Source organism: Acomys minous (assembly GCF_964271855.1).
Source record: "Acomys minous genome assembly, chromosome: 8".
NCBI lineage: Eukaryota > Metazoa > Chordata > Mammalia > Rodentia > Muridae > Acomys > Acomys minous.
The window spans coordinates 116663066-116677926 of NC_140489.1; the positions used below are offsets into that span (position 1 = coordinate 116663066).

The 14861-nt window shown below is 44.5% G+C and overlaps 1 protein-coding gene across 6 annotated transcripts in view; it reads left to right on the plus strand.

Moving 5' to 3' along the window:
* PLEKHH2 (pleckstrin homology, MyTH4 and FERM domain containing H2) overlaps positions 1–14861 on the plus strand; it is a 102223-nt gene that overhangs the window by 34648 nt on the left and 52714 nt on the right. For 3 of the 6 annotated variants that reach the window (XM_084791403.1, XM_084791402.1, XM_084791401.1), the window contains exons 4-8: positions 4393–4542; positions 6585–6668; positions 7210–7291; positions 10994–11179; positions 13175–14133. In XM_084791403.1, coding sequence (XP_084647529.1) covers positions 4393–4542; positions 6585–6668; positions 7210–7291; positions 10994–11179; positions 13175–14133 — 1461 coding nt within the window. The remainder of the gene's footprint in view (positions 1–4392; positions 4543–6584; positions 6669–7209; positions 7292–10993; positions 11180–13174; positions 14134–14861) is intronic. The other 3 variants (XM_084791404.1, XM_084791405.1, XM_084791406.1) reach the window with 3 other exon arrangements.

Here is a 14861-nt window from a genome sequence, read left to right on the forward strand (position 1 = left end):
TATTTGACGAATCCCTAGCTTAGGGACTTGAGTATCCAAGAGCATTGGAGGAAAGGTGGAATGGTGTGCTGAGCGGAAGCAACTAGGAATTTAGCCAGAAGAAAGAGAGAAAAGTTCCCTGGAAGTATAACTGTTCCACACAGGAGGGCATATGTGTAGATATTTGTGAGAGTTTATTTAAACCAATGTGAATTTGTCATTACACCACCCCCCCCAAGACAGGGTTTCTCTGTGTATCCTTGGCTGTCCTGGACTCACTTTGTAGACCAGGCTGGCCTTTGACTCACAGGGATCCACCTGCCTCCCCTCCTGAGTTCTAGGATTACATGCATGCGCCACTGCACCCCACTGTCCCCCTCCTTTTAAATGAATTATTTTTATTTTGTGTGCATTGGTTTTGCACGCATGTCTGTGTGAGATATGTCTGTGTGAGGCTGTCAGATCCTCTGGAACTGGAGTTATAAGCAGTTGTGAGCTACCAGTTGGTTGCTGGGAATTGAACCCTGGTCCTCTAGAAGAGCAGCCAGTGCTCTGAACTGCTGAGCCATCTCTCCAACTCCATAGGTGGTGCTTGTCACTGGTCAGTCTGAGTAGCTAAAATTCTTGGATGGTTAAGGTTAAAGGCATGGGACAAGAGCTGGTTGTTTCCCGTGTGCTGGCAGAGCATCTTAAAAGGCTGCTTGTCTCCTGTAGACTGAAAGCGTTTCTTAGATGTCTTACTCATGATTACCAAGCATGGCTGGGAGTCCTGGACACAACAGGGCCAGCTGGCAGGCAGGATGCTGGTGACTATTTTGTGACGCTTTCAGGAAGCCGTTCATCCAAAAGTAATAGTTACTTTAAAACATTTCAGATGACAGTGGTTCATCCAAGGATCTTGGCTGTATTTATGTATAACACAAGAGCGTGTTCCAGGTCCTAGCTGCCCAGAGGTGTAGTCATACAGTAAATAACCTCTCCCAAGTAACAAAAGGGCAGTTTCAGGTGGTGACTAACTGTGCTTGCTCTGACTTAATCAAAGCAGACTATAGGTAAATGTCTGTCTCTAAGCTCACATGGTGCTGGGTGCTCAGACCTTGCGATGCCGTGACAAGACAAAAACAAAAACAAACAAAAACAAAAACCCTAAGAAAGAAAGAAAGATTGTTTTTTGGTTCATGGTTTCAAGTCTGTGGTTAGCTGGCTCCCAGGATGAGGCAAACATCATGGCAGAGAGTGCAGGTGAGAAGCAGAGGAGGGGAAAGGGGAGAGGAGAGACAGACAGACCAAGAAGCAGACACACAGCCAGCATGGAACACGCACTTCAAAGCCATGCTTTTGGATGGTCCCGCCTCCAGCCACGGCCCACCCTTCACCAGCAGTGGCATTAGATCACTAGACCATCAGTGGATAATTATTGAAGTCAGAGTTCTCAAGATGCAGCTTTGTCTCAATGGCTGCGTCTACAGGCCTAGAGCAAGTCTTCAACCTATGATGAGCACTTTGGGAGATACGTCATATCCACACTGTAAGGTCATTTGTATTCTGTCTACATTGTTCCTTTCTCTCTGATGTGTGTGCGCGTGTGTGTGTGTGTGTGTGTGTGTGTGTGTGTGTGTGTGCGCGCGCGCGCGCACACTCACGCGTGTTTGGAAATTTTGCAGATGAATACATGTAGCTAGATCAGATCCACCCATGCCAATTTCCAAACTCCAATTTCTTCTGGGCCTCCCCTCAACAACACCCTCCCCCCACCCCCCCACCCCCCCACCCCCACCCGCCTAAATCTGTGGTGTCGCCATTTTCCTCCCCTACTTTCTTTTTCTTCTTCCACCCTGAGTCCGATTAGTCCAGTTATACACGTGGCTGTAGGGCATCACCCACTGGACCATGAGCATCCAGCCGAGGGCCACATTACTGAAGTAAACAGGCTTTCTGTCTCCAATGGCCATCAACTGCCAATAGCTACTGAGCTGAGGTGGGGCCTAGTGTAGCTCTTCCTTCTTCATGTGAGAGTGCTGATTGGCTGGACCTTGTGGCAGCAACCACGGCTGCTGTGATAGGAGTTCATGAGTACAAGGGCCTGGTTATGCCCACAAGACATACTTTCACAGCAGTCTTCCCCTCAGCCCCCTCTTCTGAGCCGTGGTAGGAGGGAGGGGTGTATACAGATATACCCCAGTTCGGGCTGCACACTCTACAGTTACTGACCCACTCTGACTAGCTGAGACTCTCTTAACCTCAGACGCTGCAGGAAGAGACTTCCCTGGTGAGGTCCGTCCTCCTCCCATGCCCAGCTCTCATGTGGGTGCAGGGATCCGAACTCGAGTTTTCATGCATGCACAGCCCAGCACACACCTCAGCGACAGACCCTCCTAGCCTCACTTGTCTTCTGTGAGGTTTACTTTCTACTTTATTCTCAGAGACCAAATGACATATCTGGGTCTACTCTCTTTCTCCTTCTGTAGCTACGGAATATTCTGGTTATAACTGGAAAAATGTCTGGAGATTGAGTATTTACTCTCTGTTTTTCTCCTGTTGGGCTATTTTTCATGCCAGATTTCTTAGGTAAACCTTTGTGTTTGGTTTGAATTTTTATGGCTCATCTAAAAAAAAAAACCAGTTTTATTAAGGCCACTTAACTTTTGAACAGAATACATTTTCCTCCTCTGCTTTTGTTTTTCAAAGCTTCCAGCTGTGTGTGTGTGTGTGTGTGTGTGTGGTGTGTGTGCATGCATATATGTATATGTGTGTGTATCATATATATATGTGTGTATGTGTATGCATGTGTGTAATATGTATGTATGTGTGTATGTGTGTGAAAGTGTGTATATGTTTTGGCATGTGAATCCAAGTTATATTTATGCAGTGAATCCAGGGATAAAACCTGGTATTAATGCTTAAAAAATAAAACCAAACTGACCTTCACAGCTTTCTTCTAAAAGTATCCTGTAGTCAAACATGTCTAAATTTCAGCTAACTTTAAGGATTAAAATGATGGAAAGATTTCTTTTGTGTGAACTATCATCTCCAATTTCTCAAATGCATTCATATTTTTCTCCTTTATGCCTATAGTCACCGAGCTTCCGATAAAATTACATTCTTACCTACTTAGAATATTATAATGATATTTATTTATAGAATATTGTTTAGTGTTCTATTTTCTATCAGACCCTCCCACGAAGTCTCAGGGAGGCTTCCCACCATGCAGGGATGGGTTTGTGATCTGCAGAGCAGGAAGGGCACAGTTAGAAGGCAGTAACCGTAAGTCCACCTCACTGGGTTGGGTGGATTCAGTGTGTGGGGGTGAGCAGACACTTTGCACCCATGATCCTCAAAGATTCCTTATGCCTCAGCGTGCTTTGCAGAAGATCCGAGCAGAGTCTGTGTGTCTTAGACATGAAAAATGAGATAACACTCATCCGCCTGCCTCACACGTTACCGTTACTAACCATGTTCTTACTGTTGAGTTGGATGCTCTCTGATTATACTTACCATCTCTCACCTCCACTAGGATGTAACTTGATACAGGAAGAGATGTGCGGGTCTGTCTTATTCTCTGATGCCTTCCTGGCCTGCAACTGGAGAGTATCTGCTGCCTGTATCTTACAGTTTTGGTGTTCTATTGTTTGTAATGATTTTGCTATTTGGGCTTTGAATTTCTTTGTTCTTTTTTTCTACTGTGTCTTTTTTTTTTTTAATAAAAATTCAGTTTTTCTCCCTAAAACATGTTTGTTTGTTTGTTTGTTGAGACAGGGTTTCTCTGTGTAGCCCTGGCTGTCTAGGACTCACTTTGCACACCAGGCTGGTCTCGAACTCACGTCGATCCCCCTGCCTCTGCTTCCCCAGTGCTGGGATTACAGGTGTGCGCCACCACACGCGGCTCCCCAAATGTGTTATTATCCAGGCCATCTAATTTGAGTTTTATCTCACCACTCACTCTCTTCCTTTATATTCATGTCTAAATGTGGCTAGGAAGTTTTGCTTCCATATGAACACCTTGCATACTATCATTTCTGTAGTAGACACGTGCCATATCCTGTGTAACTGCAGCAGTCACAGCATTTGCCACACAGTCTTCAGATTTTATAATCACCATAATATATTATACCTTGCTGTTTAATATTTTCAGTTTGTGACTCTTTTTTTTTTTTTTTTTTTTTTTGGTTTTCGAGACAGGGTTTCTCTGTGTAGCCTTGGCTGTCCTGGACTCACTTTGTAGACCAGGCTGGCCTCGAACTCACAGAGATCTGACTACCTCTGCCTCCCGAGTGCTGGGATTAAAGCCGTGTGCCACCACGCCCGGGCACAGTTTGTGATACTTTTAAGAACCTAATGTTAAAAGTAAAACTCTATGCTTAAAACTGTGACTAATTAAGTATGGCGTAATGTCATCTTACCCTCTGACTTTAGGTACAAGTTATGGAAGAGAAACTGAAGGCAGCTAATATTCAGACCAGTGAGTCGGAGACACGGCTCTATAAGAAGTGCCAGGACCTGGAGTCTGTCATGCAGGAGAAGGATGACACCATTCAGAGCCTGGAGCTGCGGCTTGAAGAGCAGGTTAGGAAAGCCGAGTCGTCAGTTGCATTAACACGTGCTCGTGAATATGGAATTTAAGACATAGCTTAGATCCCTGAGTACGGAAAGCTCGTAGTCGTAGGATTAGGTCACATGGGTTGGTAAGAGGTACAGGGAAGATGCTGTTCCCTCCATGGCTTGGGTGACTAAGGCCTCAAGGTAAGATCTGGTACTTTGTATTACGTGTGTGTTCGTGAGTGTACACGCATGCATGAGTGTATATGTGTGCATGTGTGTGTCTGAGTGTGTGTCGCTATGTGTAGAGGTCAGAGGGTGACTTACAGGAGTTGGGCTCTCTCCTTCCACCATGTGGGTCCAGGTAATGGAACTCACATCCTCAGGCGTGGTGGCAAGTGCCTTTCCTCGTGGGACATCTCTCTGGCCCCAGACTTAGCTGATTTTTTTTTAGATGTGTCGCTGTTCTTTATATTCAGACTTTGGAGTTTAAATGCAATGTTTTTCATTTGGAAATATTTAGCTTATAATGGGCATAAAATATTTGCAGCCATACTTGTATAGTGGTGCATGCCTGTAATGCCAGATTCCTCGAGGCCGGCACAGGAGCATCATTAGTGTGAGGCCAGTCTGGACAATATAATGAGACTAAAGAAAAAATATGTGCAGATTACTGACATTTATGTCTGAACTAACCCTCCTGCTCAGAAGTGTACAGCTTTCAGCTCCTTTTATGAGCGTGTGGAGTACTGTCTGTCTTATGACAAAACTTCACTAGGGACTTCACTGTAACAGCTCATCCTCCGTTGGTCCAGCACTTGAGCAGCTGATGCAGGAGGATTGCCAGGAGTTTGAGGCTAGTCTGGGCTACACACTGGATTAAAGGCCAGCCTCTGGGTTACAGAGAGAGACCTTATCTCAAAAACCAACAAAAAATTGCATTAGGATTAAATGACTACATAGGTAGCCATTTAATACCATTTAAACGTGACTGCTGTGTTTGTCAAATGCATTAACATTTTCATTTGTTGCTCACTTCTCTGTGGGGCCAGTGTTTTCAGCTTTCTAGCAGCCGAATCCCCACCGTTGTGATTTATATGGTGTTCGCAGTCTCTGCACAACCTGCCCAGTGTGATTTATAGGGCAGTCTCATTCTCCATAGTCTTGTGACCAGAGCCAGGTTTTAAGGCTGCTATGTGAACTTGAGTTTCGCTGTGTTTGTTTTTCTGGGTTAAAAAAAAAATTTAGAGTTTGAGGGACTCCAGTCCTAAGCAGATTTGTGTTCTCCTCCCTCTCATCCTAGGAGACCCAATTCTGCTGGTCCAGAAATAGTTCGTTTTGTTGATCTAGTCAGAGGATTCGCTTCGTTGTATGTGTGTCTGAAAGAGGGAGGAATGCTGCTTGCAGGACTAGACAGGCACTTCCTGTTGCTCCCACAGAACACCTGACAAGAGCAACTTGAGGAAGCGTGGGGTGGCTTTACTCACAGCTTGAGGCTACAGTCTGTCACCACAGGGAGGACATGGCCTCTGCGCTTCAGGCAGCTGGCCGCCCTGTGTCCCCCGTCAGGAAGCTGAGAAAGACAAGCACTGGTGTTCAGCTCACTGTCTCCTTTTCTTCAGCCCATGGAAGGATGCTCTCTGCGCTTTAGGCGGGTCTTCCCACACCGATTGACTCAGTCTAGAAAATTCCTCAGCAGTGCCCAGGCCTTGCTTGACTGAAGCTCTTGAATCCCATGAAGTGTACAGTCCGTAGGCCTTTTGGTTTCTTTATCTATCTGCTGAACACTTTTCCCTTCCTTCCTTCCTTCTTTCCTTCCTTCCTTTCCTCTTCCATTTCTTTCTTTCTGTTTTTTAACAAGATCGACTACTGTCCAGGCTGGCCTAGAGCCTCCTGCCTCACCCCTCGAGAGCTAGGATTACAGGCAGGTACCACTATGTCTGGCAATTTTTGGCTTTTAAATTTTTGGTTGGTAATTTGGAGGTAAATATATAGAAGTAAACAGGTTTTTAGGTGGATTTGCCAAGGAGCTTATATTTGAACTAAACAAATTGTTGATGTTATTTCAGAAACAAATGCGAATACAAGAAGCTAAAATAATAGAAGAAAAAGCAGCTAAGATCAAAGAATGGGTAACAGTTAAGTTAAATGAGGTATTTATTGCTATGTTTTTCCTTTATTATTTTCTTCTTTTAATTAGTCTTCAGAATATGCAACCATGAATGAGACATAAAATTCTGATCAGTTGGTAATGGTCCTATAATTTTTGTAAACTTGTGATATATTGCTTTCATTTTAATATCCATTAAATTTTTAAAATTTAAAACTATTGATAGAGTCATATTGGTGACTGCAGCCATATTTCAATAGGCTAATTTAAAAATAATAATGAGTATTACATGTATGTGTCATCAAATTAATAGGGTCGGTATCTGAGAAGCACAGACTAAATTCTAAAATAGTTGTTTTAAAATTATTTTACAGTGGAAAATGTGCAGGGTTGAAAACTTTCAGCTCTAAACAAATAAATATTGATGACATAATTGTTAAGGTTGATAGCCAATGCTGCCGAGTTCACCAGTTTGCAGATAGCATAATTATATATTGTTATTTTCTAAGCTAAATTGTATAATTTATTAATGCATTTGAAAAATGTTGTTTTGGGGGTTAAAGAATATTGTTCTGCTCTTTTAGCTGGAAGTGGAGAATCAGAAGCTTCGGTTCATCAACCAAAACCAAACTGAGGAGATACGAGCAATACAGTCAAAACTGCAAGGTACAAATATTTTCACTAAGAGAGCTTTTTTTGATTTATTTTGCTGTATAGGAGTTTACTATTAGTGGTTTAAGGATCTGGTTATGAATGTCACATAAGATGCTATTGTCAGCAAATGAGAAAGACTTTCTCCATCCCACCAGAAGCCCTTTACTTACATGGTGTTGGACTAAAGAGCCAAAAGCAAAAAGATGAGTGATGACATATTCACTTACCAAAGTGACTGTTATGTTGGTCAGAAAACATGACTGCATAGCTGTTTGACCTCTCTCACCTAAAGGGCAATTCATTTAAGGTCCAAAGAATTCAATTTGCTAAAACTACTACATGTTAGTGTTAGCCTTGGAGTTCAGGGTCATAGGCAGCTGGTCCCAGGCTCTAATGGTACTAGCGTTTTGTTTCTTCCAAGTGACTGAGTGCTTCATCTCTCTGTTACCTTGACCGACTGGGAACGGTACCTATGAAGCCAAATAGTAGGAGTATTTGCATTAGAGGTTTGTACTTCAGTCTTCTGAGACTTGAACTTTGGCTTCAGGAAAGAATAAATCCTTTTAGAGGGGATTAACAAATCAGAAACGTAGTGTAGTTGTGCCCGCATTGAGGGCTTTCAAGAAGGCTCTGGCTTCATGCATGCCGAACACACCCCTGAGGGCAGCTGGGGGGTGGTTCTGTGGGTTCTTGGATACCTCCTCTGGTTGTTGTAAATGACACAAAACTCAGTTCACTCACAAATTATCAATGCCCCTAATCTTCCCAGGATTAAGTCTTCCGGGCAAGGATATTCTTGCCAAATGGGACTGTCCATTGACAATCCATTGATAATGCCAGAATTGTCCATACTAGGCCTGGCCTATTTAAAGAAGCATTCAACGGCCGGGGCTTCAGTTCAGTGCTAGAGTGATGGCACAGCATGCATGAGAGCTCTGGCCTCAGGCCAGCACCACAAACATACAGAAAAAGATGTTTTCCCCCCAAGAGATCGTTATAAGACTTGACTACTCCCTGCACTGAAGGAAGTGTCCTGTACCTGGTGGTGAGGGCCACCAGTCATTTATGACCACTGAGCACCTCACATATAATCGTTGTCACAAATGAACTGGGTGTAAGCTGTCTGTTCATTAGAATTTACTTGAAGTAGCTTTACCATGCTAGAGACTACCATTGTCAGACAGATAACAGCTAAATGTTACTGAATAACTCGAAAATGGTAATGCAGTCTTGAATATTTAATTTCAAGTACTTTTGCTTTAGAAAAGAAAATCAGTTATTTTCGGTTTTTGCTTCAAATGACTCTTTTTCTATTTATCCATTTTGTGTTATGTATAAGTGCACTCACCTGAGACTGTGGGTATGGAGGTCAGAGGTCAACTTCACTTACCTTCTTTTATCACCTCTTCCTTATTTTTGACACAAGGTCTCTCACTGAGCCTGGCTGACTAAGAGCCTTAGAGACCTACCTGTCTCTGCCCCCCCCCAACCCCACCCAGGGCCTGGTGATAGGCTTGTGCCACCACACTTGGCTTTTATGTGGTTACTGGGGACCCAGGCTCAGATCCTCAGGCCCAGCAAGCCCTTCGCCCTCTGAGCATCCTGTGTCATGCTTTTGGACTGTTATAGAAATTGGCACAGCCTGGATGTTCTGAGTAGAATTTTGGATATCAAAAGTCCTTTGTATTTTCCATTTGCATTCCCTTTAACTTTAAAGGCTTGTGTAGCTGTCATGTGACCAGAGGGTAGCACACCGTCCTTGTGGTAAGCATGCAGTGGCACACTTGGATGAAGAAGAGATGAAGCCACAGGTGTGTGTGTGACTGGTGCTCACTCAACTGAACTGTGTGATGGGTCCTCAGCTCTGAGACTCAGCCTCTACCTTGCTTCTTTGCATCCCGCAAACCTTGCATCCCACACAATGCACTAAGACCATACTAGTGTGACTGAAAGAACATGATCCTTTTCAAGAGAGGGTTTCTCTGTGTAGCCCTGGCTGTCCTGAAACTCTCTTGGTAGACCAGGCTGGCTTCACACTCACAGAGATCCACCTGCCTCTGCCTCCCGAGGGCTGGGATTAAAGGCGTGCGCCACCATGCCCAGCTGAAAGACAATTTTAATGTCCTACTACTTAATAACCATGTTATAGCTATAGAATATTTTCATATTAATAATATGATTGTGATAGCACTGGTTTCCTGAAGGAATATATAAAGTTGTTGATGAAAGGATATACTTTTTTGGTAGGAGACAGGGTCTTTCTCACTGTGTAGCCCAGGCTGTTCTGGAACTCAGCATGTAGCCCAGGCTATATCCACTTCCCCAGCCTCTTGAGTGCGGGGTTTCAGTTGTCGGCCACTACGCCTAGCAGGACACTCTGCTTAGATCATGTTGTCACTTGCATTCATTTCCTCCGAGTGACAAAATGGAGACACTGCCATAACTGATGGGAGCACCATATTTAGAACCAAGGTCTCCTGTGTTCATGACACTCACCCTCACTGAAGTAGGTTGGCTGTACCAATTCTGTTTCCAAAAGATTGCCAATTCCCCTGACAGCCCTGGCTTGCAATGCTAGTCGTCACTGACTAGCATTGGGTCTTTGGGTTTTATATACTAAGAGATTCTGATCCTTAGAAACTAGGCTTAGATTGGAGCAGAATTCCATAGATAAGCCAAATTTAATGTACTTTCACACATATTATAAAATATATACATATTATAAGATATGTATATATTGTACATAGTATAAATACAAAATATATGTATATATTACACACACATATACACACACACACACACACACTGTTGTTTGTTAGTATCTACAGATGATTGATTCCAGGATCCCCATGGATACCAAAATCTGAGGCTGCTCTAGGTCCTTACATAAAATGGCCCAATGTTTGTGTATAATGTGTTACACACATCCTCCTGAAATTTTAAATCATCTTCAGGTCACTACAGCGCCTAGTGAAAGGTAAATAAATATTGCACAAACATATGTTAGATTGTATTTTTTAAAAGAGACTCACAGTAAAATACCTGTACATATTCAGTAGAGACCATTTTTTTTCTGAATATTTTTGACCCACCTTTGTTTAAATCCACAAATGCAGACTCCGTGAACCTGAGGACCAACTGTCCGTAGTCATTACTGTATCTATTGTCAATCAGTTCTGCGATGATTAACATAAACAAATTTAAAGTACCTCTGAAGAATATTCTAGAAGTATTTGTCTTTACTATCAGTTGCTACTTAGTGTAGCCTACTTCACCTTCTGTTGCTTTCCCAGGGCTCTGAAATCAACTTGCTCAGAAACTTTTCTTCCTCCAACCTCCATGCTTTTTGGATCTTATGAGCAGCAACGTGAAAGAACCCTAAAGATGGACTAAACATGATAAGCAATCTGAGGCCTGAACTCAGGTCACCACGCTGGGCAGCAAAGCAACTTTACCCACCCACACCTGCACACAGACACACACACACACACACACACACACACACACACACACACACACACACAGATTTAGGGGTCTATGCTCTGCGTCGGAGCTTCCATTTACTATACCTAAGTATAAGATGAAATTCAGTCTTTTTTTTTCCTGGTGTTAGGATGGTTTATTCACGTCCGCGTGAGCTTGTGTTCAGTGTCTAACAAACAGCTATAAAAAAAACAACACCACCCCAACTCCGTTTTGTTGATGACCTTGCAGAGCTCCAAGGGAAGAAGGCACCCTGCACCTCCACACCGAAGCTCTCCGAAGGGCAGCGCCTGAGCAGTTTGACCTTTGGGTGCTTCTTGTCCCGAGCAAAGAGTCCTCCTCGCCTAGTAAGATCCGAGGAAATGAGCAAGACTGCGTCGAAAGAGCCTGAGTTGACGGAAGGGAAATGCGGAGAAGGTACTCAGGAACCAGAGCAATCTACCTCAGCATTTTTCAAAAAGCAGAAACATCCCTAACATTGTTCAGAACTTACCTTGGGTTTCCTCAACACCTCAGTGCCTCATGGGAATAGTTAATACGAGCCACACAACACCGAGCTTCCTGATCTAGTTATCTAGAGACTTATGTAGTTTTTTGTTTGTTTTTTGTTTTTTGTTTTTTGTTTTTTGTTTTTTGTTTTTTGGCGCCAGGGGCACAAAGATGCCGCTGATTTCCCCCCCTCCACCCTCATTTTAATGCTTTTTTTCTTTCGTGCAGCAAGTGGAAAGGATATTTAAAAATGTAAAAGGTTATAATCTTATCTACAAGGTCCACCTTTTAGCCCAGTTTCAGATGAGAACTCTGAATTTGTATTCACAACTTCTGGAAAATTTTTAAAAATTACCTAATATTAAACATGAAATTAACACGGGCCTCCCAGACACATAAAAGAAACATAAGAGAATACTTGGTGGGGGGAAAGTGGGGGGGGTACTTCGATAACTATTTTGATTCTTTGTTACGTCGTACAGGAAAACACTGCCTAGATAACCCGGCCCTGACCCTGTGTGAAGATTTCCACTCTTCCATTTTCCTAGCCTCCCTCTAAATTTTTCCTGTTGGTGCAGCTGCCAACTACAATGGCTGTCAAAAACACAGCCTGGCTGTAACACCCCCAAGGCAGATCCTTTTTTGTTGACTTCTTCCCAAAGTTCTAGGAGGCCACAGTGGACTCTAGTTTTCTTCCAACGCACTAGAAAAGTGACAACGCGGAAGCTTGCCCCTCGCCTTGGTTTTGACATCTTGGGAAACACTGCGGCTTTTCCAGTGGGAAGGCTGCCTTGATACCTGCTTCTTAATGTTACTCTTCTCTTTTCATCTCCCTTCACTGTCTAGCAGTCAGCTGAGTATCGCTGAGGTCACCCGCACTAAAGCTCTGGCTCACTTGAAAATGCAACCAGTACCTGCTCTAAAGCTGGAGGCCATGTTTGGTCAGCCCCTCATGCCTGGGCTGTGCGGGTCACATTTGTGTTCTCATAGCTCCTTTCCTGTTCAATCTGACGTTTCAAGTCATTATTTATGAAGCTGCTGGCGCATTACATTTCTTTCTCTCTCTCTTTCTTTCTTTCTTTCTTCTCCTCCTCCTCCTCCCCCTCCCCCTCCTTTTTAGGTTGTTTGAAACAGGGTTTCTCTGTGTACCCTTGGCTGTCCTAGACTCGCTTTTGTAGACCAGGCTGGCCTCGAACTCACAGCGATCCACCTGCCTCTGCCTCCCAAGTGCTGGGATGAAAGGCATGCGCCACCACGCCCGGCTTTGCATTACATTTCTCACGGTGCTAACAAAAGAATACAGGTCTAAAGGCGTTTAAAGAGGTTGTTCTGAGTATTAAAACACACGTTGTATTTAAGCAGAGAGCGGAGGAAAGCTGCTTCTGTGATTTTGCACGTTCCACGTATTGAAGGGTGAACACAAAGTTTGATTCTTAAATCATGGCTTCGTGCTTAGGTTAGGCTCGCATTATGATGACTGTGAAGGGCTGCCATTTTCTTTGCTTCTAAATTGGAATCAATGGCGTTCATTTTTTGGTGGCTTCTTCCTTTGATGGTAAAACGCACCCCACTTCACACTCTGCTCCTTTTCTCTTTAGATTGTTGACAACTTTCATTCCCCAACATACTCATTTGTTAAAAAAAACAAAACAAACAAACAAACAAAAAAACCAGTTTACTCCTATTACAATTACATGGAAGCACAAGGGTTTGTTTTTGTTTTTGTTTTTGTTTTTGTTTTTGCTGATATCAGTCCTGCATTTTTCAAACGTGCTTAAGAAGGCGTAAGCTGAGCTCATTCGCGCGAAACTGCCGGTCTCTGCTGTGTAGTTGCGTCAGGCAGCGCAATGCACACTTACGGCGTAGTTACGTAACGGTTTCATTGTTAAGGGCAACCTGCCAATGTCATGTATCTTCCTCTAGAGATGGAAATTGCAGAGAAGCCTGCTGATAACCAAGGCCGAGAGAACGGCAGAAGCCAGGGAGAGTTGCAGGAGACTTCTCGCTGCTCAGAACAGAACCGGAAAACGAGAGCAAGCTTTGGAACGGACGGTGGTACATCCCAGAATTCCGGGGTTCCAGTAAGTGACTGGAGTTCTGACGAGGAAGATGGAGGCAAGGGCAGATCCAAGCCCAGGCGCACGTCCACCCTTTCCAGCCACACGTCCGAGGAGGGCGTGCCGAGTGGCAGGATGGGCAGCGAGGCTTATCTCACTGCCTCGGATGACAGTAGTTCCATATTCGAAGAAGAGACTTTTGGCGTTACCAGGCCAGAGCACAAGACGCTGTATTCTTGGCAGCAGAAGGCTCCATGGAAAGCTCAGAATAGCCTCGCAAAGGGGAATTCTCAGTCAGGAGCAAAGGAGCAAGACAGTTCCTCAGATGAACTGAATAAAAAATTTCAGTCCCAGAGACTGGATTATTCATCCTCATCAAGCGAGGCCAACACCCCAAGCCCTATTTTAACTCCAGCTTTAACCCCCAAACACCCTAACTCACTCCCTGGGAAAGGAACCCAGTTAGTGCCTTCGGCATACCTGCCACCCCCAACGCTAAGGATCCCCAATGTTTTCAGTATAAGCGTGGCGCTCACCAAAAGGCACCTGAGCCAGCCCCAGTTATGTTCGGACCGGATGTTTGGCACCAACAGGAATGCCATAAGCATGATCCGGCCACTGAGACCTCAGGAAACAGATCTTGATGTGGTTGACGGCGACAGCACGGACGTTGTGGAGCACATGGACACGGGCTGCGAGGATGGCCTATTTTCCTATGACTCCCTGGATCCTCCGTTTGCAGATGACCAGGAGAACAGTGAGCCCACAAAGAAGGCCTCAGGCAGCAAACCCCCCACTCCTCCTCTGCACCGATTTCCCTCTTGGGTAATTACATGGCTGTGTGCAGTGCACACACAGGGGCCTTCTCTCAGCACTCAGTCTCAGCCTTCGTACCCCCTGTTGCTTTTCAAACCCAGCATTGTTCTGACAACTTCGAGTTTTTAGAATACAATTTCCCCTTTTCTTCCCCAACCGTGCTCTGAAAAATTGAGAAACAAGACAGGTGGAAATTCAAAATATGACTTTATTCATGGATAAGAGAATTGGGCGGTGGGGGGGGGGGAGGGGGAGGCGATGAGCTTTTCAATATTAGAATTTGGAAGGAGATTTGTTCACTCAGGCCCAAGCTGGACCTAGAGCATTCCGGCTTCCTCCTGGGGGAAGCACGCCCAGTTAGTGCCTTCAGCATTCCTGCCACCCCTAAAGCTAAGGATCCCCAGTGTTTTCAGTATAAGCGTAACACTCACCAAAAAGGCACCTGAGCCAGCCACAGTTATGTTCGGACTGCATGTTTGGCACCAGCAGGAATGCCCTGTTGGTGTTGGCATAAGTGAGGCCCTTCTAACTCCCCCAATATAAAGACGCTTGTTTCCTGTGGGAGCTTCTCCTCTAGGGAAGAGGAGAGAGGGTAGGTGCTGGGATGGGTGTGCCAAGGAAGTGACAGAGTAGGGGTAGGGGGTAGGAGTGCTCAGTGACTGGAGGCCCCACGACCCAGAAGGAGACTTGAGGGATGAGGGAGAGGCGTTCTATAACTGATGCTTCTGCCACACCCC